At 31.1% G+C, this 24,696-nt stretch overlaps 3 protein-coding genes across 5 annotated transcripts in view; all 3 read left to right on the plus strand.

Moving 5' to 3' along the window:
* The first annotated feature begins 45 nt into the window (after window positions 1-45).
* Window positions 46-5,844, plus strand: LOC116775713 (lysophosphatidylserine lipase ABHD12-like). Of its 2 annotated transcripts, none has more exons than XM_032668678.2 (10): window positions 46-176; window positions 2,608-2,726; window positions 2,980-3,093; window positions 3,620-3,757; window positions 3,868-3,960; window positions 4,304-4,441; window positions 4,713-4,867; window positions 4,977-5,144; window positions 5,299-5,426; window positions 5,679-5,844. In XM_032668678.2, coding segments are annotated over exons 1-10 (1,080 nt in total). In that variant the 5' UTR covers window positions 46-174; the 3' UTR covers window positions 5,704-5,844. The 2 variants fall into 2 exon arrangements, with proteins under 2 accessions (XP_032524569.2, XP_032524568.2); XM_032668677.2 differs by having other exon boundaries at window positions 111-349.
* Window positions 5,845-6,239: 395 nt separating this feature from the next.
* Window positions 6,240-9,407, plus strand: LOC116775687 (lysophosphatidylserine lipase ABHD12-like). Of its 2 annotated transcripts, XM_032668637.2 has the most exons (10): window positions 6,241-6,392; window positions 6,641-6,762; window positions 6,960-7,073; window positions 7,267-7,395; window positions 7,852-7,944; window positions 8,112-8,246; window positions 8,349-8,494; window positions 8,563-8,727; window positions 8,856-8,971; window positions 9,091-9,405. In XM_032668637.2, exons 1-10 carry the CDS (start codon window positions 6,382-6,384, stop codon window positions 9,128-9,130), a joined length of 1,071 nt encoding a protein of 356 aa, XP_032524528.1. In that variant the 5' UTR covers window positions 6,241-6,381; the 3' UTR covers window positions 9,131-9,405. The 2 variants fall into 2 exon arrangements, with proteins under 2 accessions (XP_032524529.1, XP_032524528.1); XM_032668638.2 differs by lacking the exon at window positions 8,112-8,246 and having other exon boundaries at window positions 6,240-6,392; window positions 9,091-9,407.
* Window positions 9,408-17,566: 8,159 nt separating this feature from the next.
* Window positions 17,567-24,696, plus strand: part of LOC116775698 (homeobox protein OTX1) — a 30,500-nt gene continuing 23,370 nt past the window's right edge. Inside the window, exon 1 of the mRNA XM_032668655.2 lies at window positions 17,567-17,752. The gene's annotated coding sequence lies outside the window, so the exon portion shown is untranslated. The remainder of the gene's footprint in view (window positions 17,753-24,696) is intronic.

The raw sequence follows: 24,696 nt of genomic DNA on the forward strand, positions 1-24,696 counted from the left end.
CTCAACTGTCATCACAATGTTCTGACTTATGAGTCAATTGTCGCTAGAGTCATCCTTTTCATGGTCAGTTAGCCGATTGTTTGATCCTTAAATTATTCTATTAATTATAATATAATACAACAATTTATAACAAAGTACACAAATTAATTTCTTTGGATTCAGATATCATACGAAATGTTAGTTTGAAACTGTTTTTATTTGATTTTTATTTTAACCTTTTACTTTTCCCTAGTTTAATTATTCTACGTAACTAAATTATAAAATATTCAATTAATTATATAACATATAGAATCAGTTTTGTGTGAATAATGTTAGGAATTATCATCTGCGTGCCTTTATATGCAATTGCGTAAGTTTTTTTCTTTTCTATCTTTTTATTTAAGAGTTTAAATGTGAAAGTGTCGGTGCTTCTTTCGCCAGCTATAAAGAGCTACAGTGTCGTATAACAGACATTATTTTGCTTTTATTATTTTAAGCTATTTTCTTAACTGTACCTGGATTTTATGTAAATACTAATTTCGTTATCAAATTTCTAATACATTCGTACCAATATTATCAACATTATATAAAACATGATCAAACGAATTATAAATAATATCTCGATGTATAACTATTAGTAAGTGATTAAAATTTCAATGTTACGAAAAATTACCATTAATTATTCACCATAAATTTCCTAAGTTTGTGTTTCATTGATTAGATACAAATTTGAAGGACAAGATCGAGAATTCGACCTTTGTACTTCTTAAAACACTTATACAGTTGACAAATTTATAATAAATATTACCATAATGAATGAGTTACATGAGCTTAAGAAAAAAGCAATTTTGTGTTTGCTAATGTTATATAATTTTTCTTCGTATATCTATCTCATGAGCCATAACACTCAATAACATATAATATTAATGGAATACTATTTATAAATCTCATAAAACATCACCAAAGACTGTCAGAAGACTCTCTTTCCTTTTTTTTTCTTTTCTTTTTATCATAACCAAGTCATCACCAGCCTGCAGCTGAATAAAATCTGTTCTCATATCACATCTACCTTGATCAGATCTTCTCCGATCTAAATAAAGTTTTAAAGCTATTCACACACTCGTCTCCGGAATCATGAAAAGCTAATCTTCAGGTTCAAAGGTCTTAAGGATAATTGTTTCCACAATTTTTATGACCTCTTAAATTTAATCTCAACCGTCTAAGACACTTGTATAGATTGAGAATATTTCCCTTCAGGTATTGGACTTAATTGTCTCTACAGTAATTGTGACCATACAGGTTACTATCACCTTAGAACTTTCTGCTTTAGAACAGCCCAATCCCTAATGAGCCCTTTATTACTATTTACAAGACAGCTGCTAAAATCCTCATACATTTGGCTCGGACGTATCCATGTTAATTGAATCAAGCCACTAAACTTGGGCCTGTCTGGAACTAACATCAATTCATTCTTGGAATGTACTGAGAAGGCAGCCCTAGTAGGTTCGTTTCAAATTTCGTTAGGTAGAGAGAGGAGCTTGGACGGTGGAGGGGAGCGTTTTTACGCGCGTTAGATATAGTCCCCTTAAACCCACACCTGGGTCGCAAGTCCAGGCACGGCTGAAGCTCCTCTCCCTGCAGCGATGGACCCGCCACCCGCGCTGGATCCATGGAATGCTGAGAGGTTTTCATCTTAACCCATTTCCCTTACTCCTGTCGACTTAATAGAAACCTTGTATTACATGGGTTCAAAATCAAAGCTTCCTCAGGAAAAAGCTATACAAGTATTGTAGAATTGTAGGGTTTTGCACCTATTGTAGTTGATGTAGGATAGTCTCGATACAGATAAAAAATAATCTCGTATTAATGTTACGAGTCGACGACTCATATTCACATGTCCCGTTTCTTATAATTTACGTAACATTTTTAATTATTTACGTTCAAAAAAATATTATGATTATTGATTTAATTGCTTCATAATCTATACCTACTTTTTGCTTGTTCGGTAACCGATGGTTTTTTAAAAAGTTACTCAACATATTACGATGAAACTTAAATTTTTGATAGTCACAGCTTTGGAATTTATCTGATAGTGACGTGAAATAAATTAACGATATTGAGGTTATGGAGGGTTTGTGTTATGGCCATTGGGTGATGGTTTTTAGCAGCGAGTTCTAATATCAATGATAAGTTATTTAACACCAACAATAGTCCACAAAAACAAACATGAAACGAATACTTTATTTTAAAATTAATGAAGTATTTTTAATACGTAATATATATACATACATATACATATATATATATATATATATATATATATATATATATATATATATATTATTGCCAATTTATGACAAAAGTTAATCGCTCTTTAATAATGCATATCTATGTATACGCTGTACAAATACCGAATATTTTTTTCTCTGTTGCGATTGTCTGTGTTGTTGTCTACGAAACTGCTGGACCGATTTTGATGATATTTCTAAAGTAGATAGCTGGTTTAATAGGGAGTAATTTACAGCAATTTTAATATAAAAATATGTTTATTTATTTTCTTTTTACTGATATGTTAATTAAAACGAGAACATGATTTTAGATTGTACAAGTTTTTTTTTTGTTTTCCAGGGCCTTAGTACTGGGTGCCTCTATAACTGTAGGTATTTTCGTATTCCACGTGGCCGTGGTACCTTTAATATTCAAATATTCTAAAACCTTCAGACGACATCTTATATTCGCTAACTTTGGTGAGTTCATGTGTTTACGTGGCAGGATTTTTTTTATATACGTAAAATGCTTACTATTAGTTTCGTACATACAATCATATAGTTTCCTGGTTAAGAAATGCAAAGTAATAGAAATTTTATTACTATAATGAGAAATCAACGTAAACATAGCTTAACTAAGACTAAGGACTCTGATTAATAAAAAATATATATCTCTGTATGTTTAAATGTAGGAATTATCTTAAAAATTATGATATAACGCATTTAATTTCAGCACAGTGGCCTTTAAACGTCAATTATGACAGCCCAGCGGAGAGCGGCATAGAGGGAGCGAGGAACTTTTATATCGAATACCAGTCAAAAGTAGATAAATGTCCCATGAAAATAGGTAGGATAAAAGATTAATACGTAAATATAAATTAATGTTGAATAAAAACAGGACGGGGTAGAAATTATTTTTAAGGAATTTTCAATGTTCCTATAAGAATTTATTAACCTCACTCACAAGTCACCTTGCTCTCGCCTCTCCATCTTCTACCCCCCACCCTCGAGGTGCGTAAACATTTAACGCAACCACGTTAGAATTCCCATAAGCGATATCACATCAATAAAGTAACCTCTCAAATAATTTACATTAAAAAAAAACACTACCTTTTATGTTTTTGTAACAAAAATAGTAGTTTAAATCAAACTAATTATATTTTCAATTGTCACAGTTAACTATCGGGATGTAGCGTCCCATGTGATGACTTAGGAACAGTGAAAAATACTATTTAAAATCATAATAAATTTAGCTCATTGTTAACTTAATCAAAATCAGTTCAGATATACAGATAAAAATCTATTGGGAAGCCCAGAATATATAATATACTGTAAAAATTTTATATATTTATATATATATATATATGTTGCAGGTGTATGGCATATACTGCCGAAGAGTTCATATGAGAGAGTCAAAGGTAGTTTTGAATGTGGAGACAACGAGGAGCTGAACCGAGCGATGGATGAAGATATTATTAGCTCTAAACATCCCATTATATTATATTGTCACGGTGAGATATATATATAAGGAAAATAATTATAATAAAGGCTCAATAAATTCTTACTTAACAATAGTTAATGCTAGATATATGTTTTAATAATGTTCCTTTTAACCTTTCAGGCAACTCCAACAGCAGAGCGGCCTACCACAGGATACAGTTGTACAAATTCTTCCAGAAAATGGATTTTCATACTATAGCATTTGATTACAGAGGTACAGACACACACACACACACACACACACACACACACACACACACACACACACACGCACGCACACACACACGCACGCACGCACGCACGCACGCACGCACGCACGCACGCACGCACGCACGCACGCACGCACGCCCGCACGCACACACACACACACACACACACACACACACACACACACACACATATATATATAGTAGTGATATTTGTATGAATAAAATAATTTTAACAAAATTTACTCTGTCAACAAACAAACATATACTATATAATGTTTAAATAAATAAAGAAAAGATATCTTTTATACAGTTAAATGTGTTTTTGATATAATTTATTAAAATTTTCAGGCTACGGTGATTCGACTAACGTGATGCCGACTGAAGATGGCGTGGTGGAAGATTCTCTAATCGTATATGATTGGTTGAACACAATGTTAGAGCCGGCCAAGGACAGACCGCCTGTTTTTGTATGGGGACATTCACTTGGTAATATATATATACTATATAATACTCGCTTGGTATTTCGGGCTTCTTACAATTAGAGCATAACACGCCAGGCCTTGAAGCGTTCCAAAATATTCAGACAAATACATTACTTATGTGAAGGTAGTTTGATATATAACAACGAACTAATATCTTTTAACCGAATCTATATTTTGATATTCATATAAAATTTAAAGAAAAACTAGTTAATTTCCCAAAATTTAATAAAATATGTGGCAATGTTTTTTATTGAGTATTCAACACCTATTTCCAGGTACTGGCATCTCATCACATTTGCTCGGTAATTTGAAAGAGCTGTCCAAGAATATTCTACAGAAAGTTGAACCTTTGAAACTGCCTAATGGTTTAATATTGGAGTCACCGTTCAATAATTTGGCAGACGAGGTCAATCACCATCCACTGGCCGTGGTTAGTGTACAATTGTGTACTGTGTACAATTTAGAATCGTTTAATTTTTGTACACATTTTGAAACTAGCTTTATATATATATATATATATTTGGTAATATCTTTGTCAGCTGGTCTCATGGCTGCCTTACTTCAAAGAGATGTTTGTTTCTCCGTTCGTGGGCTGCCCCTGTCATTCGTTTCGCTCTGACGAACATCTAGCACGAGAGACATTCCTGCCTGTGTTGGTGTTGCACGCTAGAGACGATTTAGTCGTACCTCACGTAGTCGGAGAAAAGGTACACGTACACAGATATACACAGTAGTGTATATACACAATAGTACATTTATGTACACACATAGATATAGTTATAATAATTTTTTTGTTAATCATAATTCACACAAACATTTATTTATATATATATATATATTTTAATTGTTTGTTTGTCTCAGCTCTACCAGTCAATAGTCAAGTCACGTGTCAACGGCGGGGCGACGATAAAACTACATTCCTATGACAAGAATCAAAATCTTGGACACAAATGGATCTGCAACGCGAAGGATCTGCCGGAAGTTGTCGGGTGAGACTAAAAAGTAGTACAAAAACGTGTATAACTTACAGTTTTGTACACAAAAAGTGCTAGGTTATTTTTGAGGGACACTTTAAAATGTGCACATTCTCTGTTTTGTACAAAAAAAATCATCTATTCTTCTATTTCAAAACCGATTCAATAAAATATATACAATACAAAATATATACATATATAACTTGTCTTATTACAATAACTATAGACGTTTTAATTTGTGTATAAACAATAGTATTATCGTTACAGAGATTTCGTGTCCAGTCACCGGTAATGTAACATATTACAAACAGCATTTTAGTTTGCTATTTAAATGATGAAGTGAACCTTACTTCGCGCCACGCTTCACGCTCGCAGACGCTTCGCAATGCATTCATTTGTTTACTTTTGTGACAAATAAATCATTAAATAAAAATGCCTTTCGTTTTATTCAACCGCTTTTAATAACAGCGCCATCTATGGGAGAGAGGTTAAGTTTAGGTGTGAACATATTTTTTGTGTTTTATTTAAAGATCAAGTATTATTAAATAAATAAATATAAAAATAACGACATACATTAAGTAATACGTATTAGTGATACAGGAAAAATTACATATGAATTAATGTTTAATGGCTTAACCTAAAAATTTAAATTGAAAAATTTGGATTTTATCTTAAACATATATATATATATATTACTTATTTGATTTATAAATTAATTTCTAATTTATTTTCTTTGATAATTTAAATTTAATAGCTATAGCAACACTATTTCAATTTTGACCTAAAAGTTTACAATAAAAACTAATTTCAAGTAAACGTTACTATAAAAAAGAATTATGACATTTGACTTCAAAATTAACTTGCGTGTGAAATATAAGAAAATGTAAATAGAATATACAAAAATGTTTAAATAAATAAAATGTACACAAAATTGAAAAGAAAATATTTATAAAGTATCAAATAAATTATAATGGTTGTTGGGTGAGTACTTGTAGGCTTTAGTTTGTAAAAAACAATACTACTAAGTATGTTTTTAGTTTCGATTCTACATTTATGGCTTTTACAGAATAATTTAGATTAGAACATAGAAATAAATAAAATCAGTCAAATTATACCAGGATTTGTGTATACTCCTTTTTACCTTAAATTTTTCCTTAAAATTCAGTCAATAACGTACATTAGAAGAAATTATACGAAAATTATAATAAAATATTTTTTCCCTCCATCAGAGCTATACTTCTAACCGGCGCGTCACTTACGGCCAGTGTACTAGTCTTACAGGTGGCTGTATTACCTCTCCTTTTTAGGTATAGCAAGTCGGTACAAAGGAAAATGGTGTTTTCTAATTGCAGTAAGATATTCTTATGAAATATAAAAAACGTTTTTTACTTATTTACTTACAATTTTGCGCCTGATAAAATTTTATGCATATTTATCCATTGTGACGTTTATTGCCTTTTTATATTAATAGGCGTCCAAAACGATTAACGATATCTTAAATCCTGTTTAATATCTTATTAATTCAATGAAAAATGTATATATTTTCAGTTAATTATCCAAAAAATTTGGATTTCGAAAACCCACAAAGCTGTAATTTAGTTGGGGGAAGAAATTTTAACATTGTGTTCGAATCAGTGGTTGACAACTGTACAATCAAACTAGGTATTACCAATTAGCTATGCTATATACAAAAATATTCCTGAGACATTTTTAAGTTTTTAAATTTTTTATCTACAAATATTATTAATTTTAAGCACTGTAAAATAGATATTACAAAGTACATTGTCATGATTTTGATATTAATTTTTTGGCTGCAAAAAGATTGTTTTGTGTTTTTGCTATAAAAATATTTCAGGCGTATGGCACATTGTCCCCTGCTCCTTATTCCGGGAACTGTTCGTTGTGCATGACTACCTCTCAATAGATCAGCGGCTGTTGAACGAGCTCAGGAAGACTAGAAACACAGTAGTGTTGTATTGTCATGGTAACATTGAATATAGATAAAATATATATATTAATAACATTAATAATAGTAAAATTGATTTAATAAATATTTGATTTATTTGAGCAAATTACGTATACATTTCTAAAACATTCAATAAGCAGGATAACGTGACTAGAAATAGATTAACAAAAAACACGCTTTAGACTAGCTTCCGAACGTGACTTCGTCCGGAATTTCAGACGTAGGTTCAGAGTGTAATGAATAAGTTCCTTAGTACAGTAGATCTATTAACTTATCATCAGCGACATCTGTTGTAGTGTCATGGTATCATTCACAGTACTAACACTTTGACGTAGTGTTGGTGTGATCTGTATGTTATCCCGACGTCTGAGCTATATTACTGAAAAGTTTGATCGTGATTCCTTTAGTCGCTATTGTTTGAAACAAATTGAAATGGTAAGCATTAAATTGCACTAAATATTTGTATATTTTAAGGTAACTCGAACCACCGAGCGTCACCACACCGTCTCCAGATGTACAAGGTGTTCCAGGACCTGAACTTCCACGTCATCACGTTTGATTACAGAGGTCACGCATCTTAAAAAAACACATTTCTCTTATATATATACAAAACAAATTCAAAAATTTAATATAAATTCCCGTTTTAATATGTTAAAGAAATTAAAATTATTTCGTTCTTTGGTCACCAATCTGTTAATACGTTTTTAAGTGACATGACCTTTGACCTCATCAAGGTTACGGAGACTCGACCCACGTCCGTCCGACCGAGGGCGGCGTGGTTGAAGACGCCCTCCAGGTGTACAACTGGATCATGAACAACGTCCGGCAGAACGAGCAGCCAACAGTCGTGTTGTGGGGTCACTCGCTGGGTAGCATAATGCAGACCATACATATATATATTACACTCATAATATAGTTTTATCATTAATATAGAAATAAATGTATATGCGTGTCTCTGTCTCTTGTTGTAGGAACAGCTATAGCTGCTAACCTGGTCTCCAACCTGGACGGCCTGTGTAGTTCCCGGGGCGTGTGTCTTCCGCCGCCGAACGCGCTCGTCCTGGAGGCGCCTTTCAACAACCTCCTCGACGAGATCGAATGCCATCCGTTCTCGAAGGTTCTATTTGATTTGTATACCGATAGTTTTATTTTCCTTTCTTTATCTATCTTTATCCTTGTAATCAGCTGGTCTCCTGGCTGCCGTACTTCCGCGGCTCGTTCGTGAAGCCGTTCATGTCTTCGGAGCACACCTTCACTACAGACTGCTACTTGTCCCGCGTCCCCTCGTTGCCCATACTGATGCTACACTCGCGGGGAGACAGGATCGTGCCTTACGACCTCGCTTGTAAGGTACGGGATTAGATGGACCTGATGGATGGATTGGCTGGAGAGCGCATCCTCTGTCCACCCCCGATATATACATATCAATATCCTTGTAGTGAACACCTGTGTTATCGTATTCTCCTGTTCTTCATCAGCTCCACGAGTGCATAATGACCTCGAGGTCAAAGGGCGGCGCTCCACTGGTGTTCCACTCGTTCGACCGGGGACACAACGACCTCTGCGAGGACCCCGACCTGCCCGCAGTCGTTGCGTTAGTAGATTTTTTGAGGATAAATAATATATTTTCGGTTCTGAAGAAATTCAGTATGACAATGTATTTTTAGTAATTATATATGAATGAAATTAATAGAAAAAAAATAATAATTTCAGGAATTTTTTGGAACTCGTCAAGAAGAAGAGAAATATGTGAATAATAACGTTGTATAGGAAATAAAAAATATAAAAAGATTTAATTACAAAACACAATAGTTCCTTATTTCATACGCAATAAGGTTCGCAATGTATTGTTTGTGTTTCCCCAACTATGAAGCCACTAGGCCACATGTTGTGATATCCCGCTGTGATGATTTGCTGAGCCCCAAATGATGAAACAAGTGTCTAGTGTAGAGCTGATGGTGAGAGTAGCGACATCAGGTTGATGAGATCCACATGTGGTTTATACAAACAGACCGACAGATAAAAAATATTATTAAATTGAAAGAATAATAATACAAATACAAAGTAAATTTAATTTATATGAAAAGTCAAATTAATTTAGTGTTTGAGAGTCTACAAAGATTTTGTTTCATCAAATATATTAACAATAGGTAAGTATATTACGTATTAGTTTTGTGACTTCTAAGGAAATAGTGTCATGACATTTTGACTAACTAATATATATATATATATATATATATATATATATATACATATACAAATATATATATGCAAATGATTATAATTTTATGTTTTTATAAAAACAATAATGGAATCAAGATTCCGCTTTCGTTACATGTAGGTAGGTATATTTTTTCTTAATTTTATTGAAATTTCAATAGCTATATGATCAAGCGAAGTCCTTGATCTGACGCGACCAAACAAAATTACTAGCTGATTTGTGTACTATGAGTTTCTATGTACACTAAATACTGAGCGTTAATAGTTAGGTACGTACTCATTAATAAATCACACATTAAACTTCATCATCATCAGCCTATCGGAGCACACTGCTGATCAAAGGCCACTTCTCACATGGAGAAGGTTAGAGCATTAATCACCACGCTTGCTCAAGACGGGTTGGCGATTTCAATCTTATAATTTGAAATCATAAGACCAGGTTTCCTCACGATGTTTTCCTTCATCATCTGTCAGTGGTGTCTAAATATTCTTAGACAGTACATATGACTCGGAAAAGATCACATTGGTACTTGCCAGGTTTCGAACCCGCGCCCTCACGTGTGAGAGGCGGGCCTTTAACCTCCAGGACACCACTTCTTTTATAGTGCTTATTAGTTATGTTACTGGCAACGCTCCGTGTGTAGTGTAAATACGCACTCGTAATAAGCGATCGTTGTTTCTCTCTGTCCAGTAGGTGTAGTCGTATCTGCTGTAGTCAGCTGAAGTCGTCGCCTCGTCAAGTTAATCGCATTATTAATTGGATTAAAATCGATTTGGACGAGACATTATTCGTCAAGTAAATTAAATGTGAGAAAAAAAAATTCAGACAATAAGGAAATACATTTTCAAATAGCAACTGTTTCTGTTGATATTAATTTGTGAATTAAATATGTATTTTCGTACAAAAAACGCGAAATGTAACTAATAAGAAGATTCAACATTGATCTCATAAAATAATTGTAGATATTAGCATTAGGTAGGTATTTTAAATTCTTAATGGAAAAAAAAATCTAAGTAGAATTACCTGCACCTATACGATTAGGTAGGCACTATCATTACGCAGCGTCTGACTAAAAACCAACAGTTTGTAGTTAATACACATCACTTGTAGTGTGACGTCCTTACTAATTGTGGTGATGGAAAACTTTTAAACGTTTTTTAATATCGCCAAGGATAGTCTAAACTCATGGTAAATTAAAGTGTATGTATAAGACTTAAAGCTATTGTTGGAATTATAAATATAGAAATATCTTAATACAAAAAAATTACGAAAATTATATTTTTAAACTACCCACACCTGGTTTAGTCCCAGGCACTGTTGAAGCTCTCCTGCAGCGATGGACCCGGCACCAGCAGGGTAAATCCATGGAATGATAAGACTTCGTCCCTATAGGTATTTTTATCACATACCTAGAGGTGATTTAAAATATAATAACTCGATTAAATTTCACTTCACTTCACGTTAAATGGCCCGTATGGAAAAGTCAATACTGTGAGTGACTCTAACTACGACAGTAACCGTTAAAGAGAAATCCAAATACACGTGTAGTTAAAAATATATAAATTTCTTTTCACTCAAGATTATAATTGGTCCAAAAAACTTTCCGTCGACTTTAACAATTTTCCGCGGTTCCAGTGCGAATGAAGCCTTAGTTGAATATATATAGTATTTCAATACACTCATAAAAATAGTCCAAAACAACAAAAAATATATAATAAATAACTATTTAAGTGTAATAGATAGGTAAGATTACTCATACATATGACACGTAGAGGTGACCTACCTACTCGTATTTGAATTAAATAAACAATTAATTTCTGTTATATAAAAATATGAGAAATAACACAATAAGTAGGTAAAAAAAACAAGTAGGTAAATTACTAATTAGATTAGTGTTTTTTTTAAATGTCAATAATTCTATTTGATATTAATATAGACATTGTACCCGCAAGCAATAATTTTAACTGTATAAAAATATATAATAAAAAATTTAATAGATTATGTACATATATAACGTAAGTACTAAACTATTTTAGTTATAATTCTATCATTCGATAGATGGAAATTTGGATATAGGGTACCTAATGGCTTTCGTCCAGAGATATATACGCTCGGACTCAGACAGGTGATACATATATCATATCATATCATGATATCAATGATAGAGCAGGATTTGTATAGACGAAATAAAAATAACGACATATGTATAGATAAATGAAACTTTGCTTGACAAAAAAAATTTAGTAGGTAAGTAGGTATTAGGAAAAATATTTGACGGAATCTAGATTAGATACTCCATTCTTCGCCTACATAGATATACAAAGACAGAATAAAAATTTTATATCTTAAAAAAAGGACGGACAATTAACATATAATAAATGTATATATTTTATCTTCATATAAAGTCCTCCATTTTGTTAATATTCTGCCTTAATAGGTAGCCTTTTATAATTAATAGTAGTATACGAACATTCTTTAATTTAAAAAAACAGTGAAACAACACTACACATACAGCCGACATCAGAAAAACAATTCGAACAAAAAAATATTCTCCATGAAGTTTTTATTATGAAAAAAAAATAATATTAAAAACTATATCGAATGAATTATTCCCAAAATATTATTTATTAGGATATCAGCGACGGCTCTTGTTTATTTCATATACATCGTAATATGCGTCCCGAGTTCGGGAGCAAACAAAACAACGGAAAAAAACGTCTTTAAATAAAACAAAAGAAACACGAAAGACATGTCGTTAAAACAATCGGCCAGACCCAACAACAGAACAGTCCATGACGTGCGACAGGAGGTTCCATTTTCAAATCTCCCGCCTTTATTTAAAGGTGACATTCGGCTGACGGCGTCCTAATGATAGTTCACGGGACTCGGGGAAAGAGTGTAGTTACATATTTATAAAATGGAATCGATTTTCAAACGGACCAATCGCGTGTTCCGGCCGAGGGGCGGGGCTTCATCCCCACCATCCCCACCGTCGAACCTCAGGTGAGAGAGAAGATTTGGTCATTCGCCCAGCGTCTGCCGCTGAGAGCAGATGTTCGTAATATGTAATAGATATTTTCATAATTTCATTAAGAACATTTTATATTCGATGCAAAGTCGAATGTTATGTTTATGAATTTAGTCTTAAACAGTAAACTTACCATAAATGTACAACTTTTACAAAACAAAGTAATTTTTGTAGCAGATACAGTATTATGTCGACTTATTCTAAATAAACTATTAATGACATTGCTCTCAGAACTGGAAATAAATTCAAAGATTTGTTTAAACTTATATTTAAATAAACTCTGCAAACTTTAGAATTTGCAATCCTCGTACAAAATGATGACGATATAAAAATTTAACATACCCATACACGAATCGAAAACAATATATTTGATTTCACAATCGACCCGCGCCATAAATTACATCAACAAATTACCGATATATCGATACATTAATGATAAATCGTCGGACATCGATACATCGATAAATCCCTATCGCCATCACCGTAGGATGCTATCGGAATTCGTTAAGCTCAGTTTTATTTGAATATTACAACTCGGCTACTGGTTTTTAGTTTTAGTAATAAACCCGCTCGTTACGGATAAGTAGGATTTCGTAGGATTTTAATAAAATAAATTTCAAATTTAGAACGCTATTTTTATGACATACGTTTTATTGCTCGCCAGCCAGTTTTAAGATAGTAAAAAAAAAAATAAAGAAGAAAAATAAGGCGTCCGTCAAAAATGACGCGGGCTGTTATATAATTAGTTCCGTTATTTGTTTTAATAAATCAAAGCTAAAACACAAAGGACGTTTGAGACGATCGCTGCGGAATGCAAGTTTTTTTTATTTTTTATTTCCTTAAAATTCAAATCGAATCACCCAAATTAAGTAGCCATAAACGAAGTCAGCTTCCAAATTTGAATATTTCATTCGTATTCGTGATATGATTTGTGTGCTACGTTTGTTTGTGTGTGTGACAAGTGATGTGGTGCGTGTCGATAGAATTAATTTGAATTACAGATAAATCAAAATAGCTTCAATTAAGGATTAATTTTTGATAAGTGTTGTAACTATTAAAAAGAATGAAACAATGACTTTTTGTGTGTTTTGCAAACAAATTAAATGTAGTATATACTTCTTCGTAAGGCAATATTTTGATTAAGAAATATACCTTCTATAATAAAACAGCCGATGCTACTTTATTTTCGTTGAGTACTACGATAATATTTGCCAAGAACAAACAGTAGCTAAATATCGATCTACGAAATCACATCCCTACAACTTTTGTCGAAGTGCGCCGCGTTGATAAGAAAACATTTTAAATTAGTAGGTAAAGAAGAGAAAAAAAATATATATTATAAAAAATTTAATATTTATATTTTTTTCTTATATTTGATCACAAAACGGGTAGCCGCTACCAGAACCGATATAAATTATATCATTTTTCATAGCGACAACCCGAACGGACGTAAAAAATGACGCTCCATTCACGGAGGTTTTGAAAGTTTTGCCGCGTTTTTTATTCGTTTCCGGACGCTTGGATTCCATTATTCAAATTCGATGTTCGAAACGCGTTCATAGCGCACCTCCTTAATATGTATTATACATTGGTTGTTCACTACACATTTATGTTTAAATTATCAAACGAAACAAGCAGTGTATAAAAAAATAAAACAAACGATTATATATCAATACATTTTCATTAATTAATTATTGTTTTATATACATTGCTTGTTCTGTATGCAAGTCATACATACTTATGTATGTATAATTTTATGAAACGTCAATGTATAATTACTTTGTTATTTTTTACCTGCTTTTATGAAGCGGTCTTCATGCTTAGGAATGTATTGTTATAGTGATGTGGGTCATCCTTCAAATTAGTTTAAACGTATAAAATTTTTAAAACGCTACTATTAATAATACTATAATAAACTTGTTATTTTTTATGAAGTTATATTATCTGTGCGAATATTTTTTGTTAAAATAATAATAATAAATAAATCCCGTGTATGAATTATTTGTCATGAGCGGAAATTGTGTCTGTCTCTGCGAAAAAAATACAACTGCAAGTCGGATTTGAGATATTAATGTGACTTGTGCATATATTAAAAATAAAATACCGACAGTTCAATAAAATTGACGCTGTTGTCAGAATAATTTGTGTACAAAAATTCAAATAAAGAATCAACTCAAATTAAACAGTTTTTAAGACATAGAAATTGATATAGGTACTTACACTTAGACCAACCAAGTGACAGATAGTTTAAAAACAACGACGACATTTTAATAATTTTATTTATTGAATTTCTAGTTAGGTATTTTATTCATTACACACTAACTCAAATATATGAATACCGAATTGTTTTACAAATATATTTTTCAAATAAATTATTTAACCTAACTAGGTAGGTATATTTATCTTATTTGCTTTCTACGAAACTTATTTCTCAAATCGAAATTGTCAATAACATTTAAAGAGCACGGTTCCATTCGAAGTTCAAATCCAGCGTTCGATATTCAAAAATCAAATTCAAAGTCAGAGCGTTTGTATCATTTCCAAATGTCATATAATTCTCACCCGCGGTAAGATCTTTAGTTTACAATTTAAACCCATTACAATTTCAACTTTATAAGGTTGTAATAAAGTTAAGTTTCGTTTGTGTTGTTATCGCTGTTAGTCCCTTGTCGCATTCAGCGATGTAATGGTAAATGTCGTTGGTTTTGTCCGGCTAATGAAGGAGGTAATATATGGATACGTCATTTTATATGATTTGAATTATTATTAAGTTTTTTTATCGTGTCTGCTAATACTCAGCCATCAACAATCACGCTGATATATTGTGAAATAATAATAAAATCGTATCTCGTCTATAAATAATAATATATAATATACAATCTGTTAAAATCTGCCACTTCGTTCATCTAGTTACGATCTAAACCTGTTTAGAACAATGCGTTCAGTCAGAACGGCGATAAATAATATTAATATTAATAACGCGTTTTATAAAACTGTACATAAATTAAAATATGTTGACAGATAATACCACCGGGCTATAAACAAATATAATTTAATGCATTTATTTAGAAATATTAATATGATACGAGTCCTCATACGAACATCCTTAGAAGTCTAACGTCGGTCCCACAAAGTGAGATATATATTAAACACGGCGTAATTTTTTTTCTACTTTTCAGTGCGTCCGTTTATAAATTTATGATATTTTTGTCGGCTGTTTAACTTTGTGCCTTCGCCGGGAGCTAGACCTTAGTGTATGGACGTTTAGTGAAATTTGAATATGGAATGTTTAATACTACCGATTTGAATATAGAATGTCTGCTTCGGATTCCGTTTTTTAAATCGCCTTAGTCGTGAAGATGCTATAAAAGTCACTTGGCTTTCTTGACGGTTAGTGTCAAACCCACCACACTGTGTCGTGTACGGGCGGGTTATAATTGACATTCTATATATGGATGAAACTCATTTTTTAGCCTTCGCGTTGAACCATCATAGGCTTTCTAAGTATATATATAGTATAATGTATAGAAAATTATTAGAAAAAAAACCTTAAATACTTATACACATTTTCTATGAATGACTGTCTATGAATTTATTCGCTTTGTTTATTATAGGTACCAATAAAAAAAAAATGTCTACTTGAAAATATATCACTGAACCTATATCTGTTTTCTGTTATAATACCTAGTTGTTTCTTGAGTCTTATATACGTTTATAGTAAATGAAGACATCTCAATATATACTTAACTAAATCATATAACTTGTGAGACTAAGGTAACCGTAATAGGTATATACAGTAAGTAGTTTTATCGTGAACACCAAGATTTAAACCTAGCTTCTTAATTCAATGGTTTAAATTAATTTATCTAACAAAATTGTTGTGTTTTTCATGTCATATCTCATCTTATATTACTAAGAAAGTCGGTACCAGAGAAAAATTTCATACAGAATATGTTTTATAATATAAATAAATAACTCGATATAAGTATTTTATATAATTTAAATATTAAATTTATAAGATTTTAACGAAATTTTCCACTAAGGGAGCTGCCTACGGAAAGACAGCAAGTAAGTTTTTTTTTTTTACCTACACGTGAATTTCAATTTAATTATTGTTAAATTTTATTTAATATGAATAATATTTAAATCATATTTTGTTTTTTAAATAACAACTCCTTTGGTGTATTTCAAATAATGTGAACGTAAGAGATTAGATTAAAAGAAACTTAACGTATTGAAAAAGTTCACGAGAAAAATGTATTGTGACAAAAGTAACGAGAACAGAATATTATACTATTGTCTATGGTGATTAAATTAAACCTTAGGATTATCCATAAATGTTATCTCCTTTGTTACAATTTGATAATTATTAAAGGCTTTGTTAAAAAAACAAAGCTGGTAGCAGGTAATATTGTCACCTTGCTTTGTTCATATCTTTTAAAAGAATATGGACTACGTCCTGGGAAATTTTACTTTTTTTTTTGCGTATTCGTTAATATAAAAATAAAAAGAGTGTATATAAGTCAAAAAGCAGTTTTAATTTCGTTGAAATAATACTTCGGTATATTTAGTTGAATTCGAGTTTGTAAAATTTTGATAACAAGAAAGAAATCGATGAACGAAATTATTTCAATCAGCCATATTAAAAAAACTAACTTACAAAATACATTCGTTTAAAAATATTAAAGAAAAACACAAAAGAGATACGAAACTCCCATAAACCGTACCTACACTAAAAATTTCCTTCATTTGAGTAAATTAAAAAAAAATCACAATGAAAGTCTATTAAGGTGATGGGTAATATTAAAAAAAATATATCAATCCAGCCACGTGCTGAAACCGAATACAAAATTTCCTTCGTTTAAATAAATTAAAAAAAAAACACACGAAATAGATAAAATAGATCGTTGTGTGAGTGGTGGGGAGCGAGCGCGCGGCAGTACGCCAGCCGGCGAGCGCGAGTGAACACATTACAACGACGCCATTTTGTTTTGTTTTTTTCATTACAAAATTTTAATGTTAACAGTGCATTGTAGATTAAATAATTTTAATGATAAGTGCTGATAAGGTATTGTGATTTAGATTCTAGTGCTGTTTGTGTGTTCATTGGATTTTAGTGTGCGGAGGTAAGTTTGATTTTTATAAATTTTATAGGTATGTCCCCACAACGTTTTGCAGTTCATTAACCTTAATTATATTTTTTGATTATTATTATTTGTATTATTGAAATATATACACTGATATTGATATATTTAACATCAACTATATTGACACAATTTATATTTCTGTATATGCGTTAATATTCCAGCGTTACGTAAAGATAAAAACTAGTTAAATTTATATTTTAGGTACTCGCAAAACAATCTTGTTAATATATAATAAATTTAAATAAAACGAGTCACAAACAGCAAATGTATATATACCATATAAAAATATAAACCATAATAATAAATTTTTCATACAAATTTAAATTACGTCTTCGGTCTCGGAACTATAAAATGCAAGTGCTCAACTATTAGGCCTAGTGGTGTTAACGCAATATGACAAATATAATATAGTAAGCATATATAATAATATACATATATATAAATAGTTTTATTATCATTAAAATAATATCCTTATATTAATTCATAAGTCACAGTAATGTTTCAATCTAGCGTATCTTAAATTACAACTCCGACGGACACGAAGAAAGCTATGAGTGATTTGAATTAAATAACAAAATTTTAATTATTTTATCATATACAGTGAAATTATATTAAAAATAATATATTTTTTTATGAAATTCGATACATATATCACGCTTCAGTGTTATTAGTTTTAACTGGAAATATATATTTTTTGTGACTTTGTCTTCGTAAATAAAATGATATTAAGCAAAAACTCACTTAAACAATTGCAACGGGACATAATGAATGTATACATATAAAAAAAAATCGCACTTACTTAAATATATCTTGAGTATTTAAAATTATCAACATCACGTACCTACATCATTCTTAACATAAATTATTTTCGTTAAAAATATAGAATTTTAAAAGTTCTATATGTTAGAGAATTGACAATAATAACGGATTATTTAAAATCAATACCTACAGTATCGATCGACAGTAAATTAATTGATATCACCAAACAAACAAACAAAACAATTCCTCTACATACATTTTAATAAATATAACATAAAAAATATTTATATACATATAAAACAATGCGTGTACATATGTATGTTACACATTATCCAGTAAACATAATAATTTGTCCAAACAGACGTGTATATATATATAGACATTAACTTTATAAGTAAGTGTGTCTGTCTGTAAACCCCTGGGCGTGGTCCAACCACGCCTGCTGATTTACCCCACGTTTAAGATGAGGGATGCTGCGTGGTTGAGATCACGGTCGTTTTACCTATATATATATTTATATGTACCTAATATGAAAGAGCTATGTACCTACAGTATATATATATGTTAAATTAAAATGTCTATAATAATTATATTGACTGTATAAAATAATAAAAATACCTACATTTATTGAAATACAATGATTTATATCTTTGTTTAAATGTATATTAAACCAATGATATGTTTACATTTGAAGAGCATCACTAATCACAATAATTCCTATCCATTGATCTGTATAATGAGAGCGATTTGATCATAATCGCTCCAGCATAACGCGGGCGTTTCATCTAACAGACGCGATCGGGACTCGAACCCGGTACAGCCAATTAAAAAGTATGAAAACAAATAGTCACTGGAATAACAGCCCCCACACAACTAATGGCCCTGCAAATGGGATAGAGATCAAAGACGGGGCTGATCCTCAGCTGATAAGGTTAATTGGATGTGTGTCCGTTTGTTTGTAACGCTGTACGTAATAACTCCTAAACTATAATTTTGACTGCCCCACATATATTTAATAATACAAGCGATGAAGAATTATGGTTTTGATTATAATAATATACATTTTGAGTTAAAATTTTTTGGGTTAAAATATAATTTGTTTAAGCAATATATATTACAGTACACACACATATATATGTATGTATATACAAGTGTTTCTGTGTCTGTGTGTGTAATGATGTTTAAGATTATCGCGTGTTCAAATTTATATGAAATTAAGTTTTTCGTATCTAAGCTTTGTGTTATTTTAAACCTACATTAGTTATATCTGTTGTTTTTCTGACTGAGAGACACTTTAATATCGTCTGTCTGTGATCACGTGCAAAGTAACCGAAACGCCGCGTCGGGTGTATGTTATTAAAAATAATAAAAAAACGCGTAGTAATCCTATAATATTAGTTTAATTTAAATATATATTATCTATGTGGGTATGTGTTTGTGACGTTAAAGTCTAAATCAATTTGGATGAAACCTGTGCCGTGAAGATAGTCGATTGATTGGATTTTAATTTTGAAAATTAAAGAGGTTAAAGCGGAAATATAAGTAGGTTGTTGATTACACTAAGCTTGGAGTACAGCTCTGTTTATAAGTTATCATCATCATCACAAGAGTCTCAGACTGGTCGTGATCATAACGTATCAGTGATCCGTGATACATGACGAATATCCTGGGAAGATAGTCGAATAGGTTTCCCCTTGCCTTCTGCAGAAATAAGTTATAAATATACTAGCAACAAGATCATAGGTACAATCTTATAGTTAGGTAAAATACCTAAAGTTATGTATATATAGAATGAAATAATACTTTTTTTACTTGTATCTATTTTAAAATTATTAAATTCTCCTTCACGTATATCTCAGTGCAGCACGCTTTGTGTATTTGCATGTGTGATCCAAACACACAACCCGTTTTAGCATCGCAATCGGTTAAAGGGATATTAACTGATACCCATTGTCAAATACTATCAGTTTTCGATCATGACCGGTGATAGCTGTTATCAGTTATAGATTGACGTACGAAAATCAATTAATGTTATATAATTAGCTACCTATTATAATTTAATAGTTACAAGTAGCACTTTTAGTTTATTTTAAGTAATTTTATTATATATATATGATTTTATATACGTAAATATCGAACCGATTTCGATGTAACTTAACAATTGTTTAGTTAGTTTATAAGATATGTAAAAGTTTTAAGAAAATATATTAATTCTGTATGTAGGTACACTTAGTCCGAGCTAGCGTCGTGACTACAAACTAAGCGTTCCCTGTCTCTCATTGAACAAACATAAACATTGTTTTATGAATGAAAACTATTGGATCAACGTTTGTAGTTTAATATAAGTTTGTTGTACAGAACACATGTAGTTATTAACTATTTCATATATATATAATATGTTATTGAAAATAAAATTGTATCGGGTATTAAATGATAAGGAATTTGGCAACACGATAATTATGAAGATAAGATAATGATTGGAAACAGTTTAGTATTGATTACTGTTAAGAAATATATATTTATGTTATAAATAAAAATGAAACATAGTCCTAATAATATATTTTATAAGTACACCGGAGATTTCGTTTAAACGATCTCAGATAGACAGTTACGTGGTTGAGATAATTTAAAGTTTTATGTTTTATATTTACAAATACGTACATACATACAATTTAATTATTAGCGTTATAGTAAAAATAAACGTAACTCATATATATATATATATATATATAGGTATATAAAAACTAAAAAGACATTCTAAGTATATGATTTTTTTTAATTTAATTCACAACTAACATATAATATAATTAAATCATCCGGTTTCGTTTTTTTTTAGTATTTTAGCTAACTAATAAAGAAATTCAGTTAGTTTAATTCTCACCAATCCTAGGCTTTTATAATATATATATAAAATATAATGAAAAATAATTACGCGATTGATTAAAAGTACTTACGTAGCTATAGATTTCTGATAATATCCTCGTGAATTCAGTACAGTGTATCAATCATCGCTATCACTGACATCGGCTGTATGTGTTGAACATGAGGTAGGTGTCATTAATGATGCAATGCTCGTAAAGAATTAGGTAAATAAAATCTCAGCAGATCTGAAACGTGAAAATCTCATAAGATCTCATTTCAATTTTCCACGTATCTTTGTTTATTTTACTACTAATTAATTAAAATTTATTATTATCTTATATTATTTTCATAATTATTTTTTATATTTTTATTTTATTGATAACAAAAAGTATTAATTATCAAGGAAGTCGATTGATAGTGATAGTGTTTATAATCAGTGAGCTATCAGAACGGGCACGGATACGTTAGTGACAGAAATATATATATACATATACTAAACAAGAAAAAAAAAATATACTATCAAATAATACCTATGGTAGGGAAAGATGTTTTATACAAAGCTATAGAGACAAAAGTGTGCCTAACTCCTAAGCACATCATAGCTAGATACATATTATTTCCATATATATGTGCAGAACATATATATATATTGGTAGGAATCGTATAAAAATGACTATTTAATTACTTTAAAACGTTCCCGTGGGAGAATACCTACGGTTAATGGTAATTTTATATATATAGGTATTACGAAACAACGTTGCTGTTATAAATAATTAATATTATATATATATATATTAAATATTTATAATATTTAAATAACAAATGACTTTCAAAATACTAACTGACTAACAATGAGAGTAACTCAGTAGCAACAATGATAAAGCCATGTCATCGCGGCCAATTACAGGCATCGCGAGTGTATCTGACTTATAGTTGTGTAGTGACTTATATTGTGTTCAACTTACTGTTTAACATGTAACGGTGATTGATCTTATGAAGAGAAATTCAACTCGTTTCACAACTTGTGCTTACGACTTCCACAAAATATAAAAGTAGGTAGTTTTATTATAATTTTATATTATAGAGAGAATAAACGAGAATATGCAAAAACAAAGGAGCTTATATTACTTATTATTACACCGGTTATTAGCTAGTGCAAACCCTATCGATAAAGATACAGTAGGTTCAGATTGAATACGAAACAAACAGACAAATGCATATTCCGTCCCGCGTATATACCTGTATATGTACCTACCTAGTTAAAAGCTTTAATTCTTATATAACAAACAGACGTACTAGTTTTATACATTTATATAGATAAACGTTTTATAATAATTTTACTATGAACGGAATTATCAGGTAGATACACCTACGGCCTACGGTTCGTTTACTTCCCCATTACATATATGTATTAAATGTGACGCGCATGACGGGCTGAAAATGTAAAAAAATATATCAGAATTTGACAATAAAAAGCCCATTCAACCCCATAAAAAGCCATAGACAATAATAATTCCGTCCAGGCAGATGTTACATACTGATGGGGTAACAACAATACGCCCTGTTACCCCCCGGAGCCCGGAGCCCGGAGCCTGAACACTGAACGCCCTTCGACGCCCTACGATTTAACCAAAAAGGTTTCATTCTGTTGATAATAACAGTAATTAGTACGGTAGCATCTCCCGCCGAATGCGCGTCAAACCGCATTCTATTTTTGAATGCGAGCCGCTGATTGGTGCTCTATAATGCATTATTATTTCAATATTGGCATTCTGTTCTTTTTTTTTTATATTTAATGTCATACAGATATTTTTTTCAAAGGTTTCTATATACAAAATGCATTCCATTTTCAAAAACAAGTTAGTGATTTGTATATTATAATATTTCTTCTATTTTTAAAATCGTCTTATAACTTGCAATGTTTATTACATTTATATGTATTTACATAAATAAGATAATAAATTTACTATGTGTAGAAATGTCTGTGAGTCATTTTATATCGATAGGTATTTAATATTTAAGACGTAATGTGATAGTTTAAATAATTTCATACAAAAAATTGTCATACTGTTTAGGTACAATAAGAAGCTTATATTATCTATATTACACGTACCTTACAAGTTTCTTTATGAAGGTCTATATATATAAATTTATCTCGATCTGAAAGATATCTTATAAATACCTCACCAAAAAAAAGAATAGGTACTTGTGCGAAAACGCTCTGATTTATTCATGGTTTTCCATTCATAAATCATACTACGAATATATCCGATGATTTATTTATAAAATACCAAGAGACTGTGAGTATTTAGTTACACACCAAACTAAGGGTATTCATATATTTTATATAAATGTACTAATAATGTAAAATGAAATTATATATATATATATATATTATAAGAAGCGGAACATAAACGCCGTTTGTTTCATTTGTTAAGATCACGTCCGACGCGAAACTCCGTAACTTATACACTACGGTCACGTAGAGGAAATGTTTAATTGGATTTGTTGACGTTTGACGTTTATACTTTTTTTTAAGCTTTTGAAAGTTATTGTGGAAGGTTTTTGTCATTCAGCCAGTAATTTTTTTTTTTCGCATCATAACATTTGCTGTATTTCTTTTTATGTTTTACATATAAGCTACCTGAATTATAATGCATATATTATATTATACTAAATGCATACCGTCATAACTAATACATGTTTAAACGTAACATATTTTATTCGACGACGATTAAGTCTCTTGATATTTCCTATACATTAAACATTACGAAACGAAAGCAAACAGCCAGCGGTGCCATATTAAAAATCTTGATATCAGTGAAGTTATTGCGATCACGCCACATCGGCAAAGGCACACAGCCGTACAGCCATACAGCCATACAGCCGTAACTGTCGTACAAATATAAAACCTCCTCCGTTGTTTACCTCCCGCCACGCCTACTATATGCCTCTCTCTCTGCATCAGCATCGATTTTCTCTGTTTACACTGCTGAATCACGAAGCCACTGTTACAATGAACGTTAAAATCGGACGGTTTATAAATGTCAATGACTGGATTCTGATCCCTGGATACTATTCAGGTTATATATTATAATAATGTTATCTCGTGCACGGCTGGTCACAGTGTAAAATAACTATTTAAACACTTATAAGTTTTTTATTTATTGACCGATTGGCTTAAAACGGTGATAGTGTTTTTGGTGGAGCCTAATATGATCTGTTTGTGAAAACCGCATTCAAATCGGTTCAGCCGTTTCGGAGATAATCAAACACAAACAAATAGAATTCTAACAAACATT

Source organism: Danaus plexippus, chromosome 27 (assembly GCF_018135715.1).
Source record: "Danaus plexippus chromosome 27, MEX_DaPlex, whole genome shotgun sequence".
Taxonomy (NCBI): domain Eukaryota; kingdom Metazoa; phylum Arthropoda; class Insecta; order Lepidoptera; family Nymphalidae; genus Danaus; species Danaus plexippus.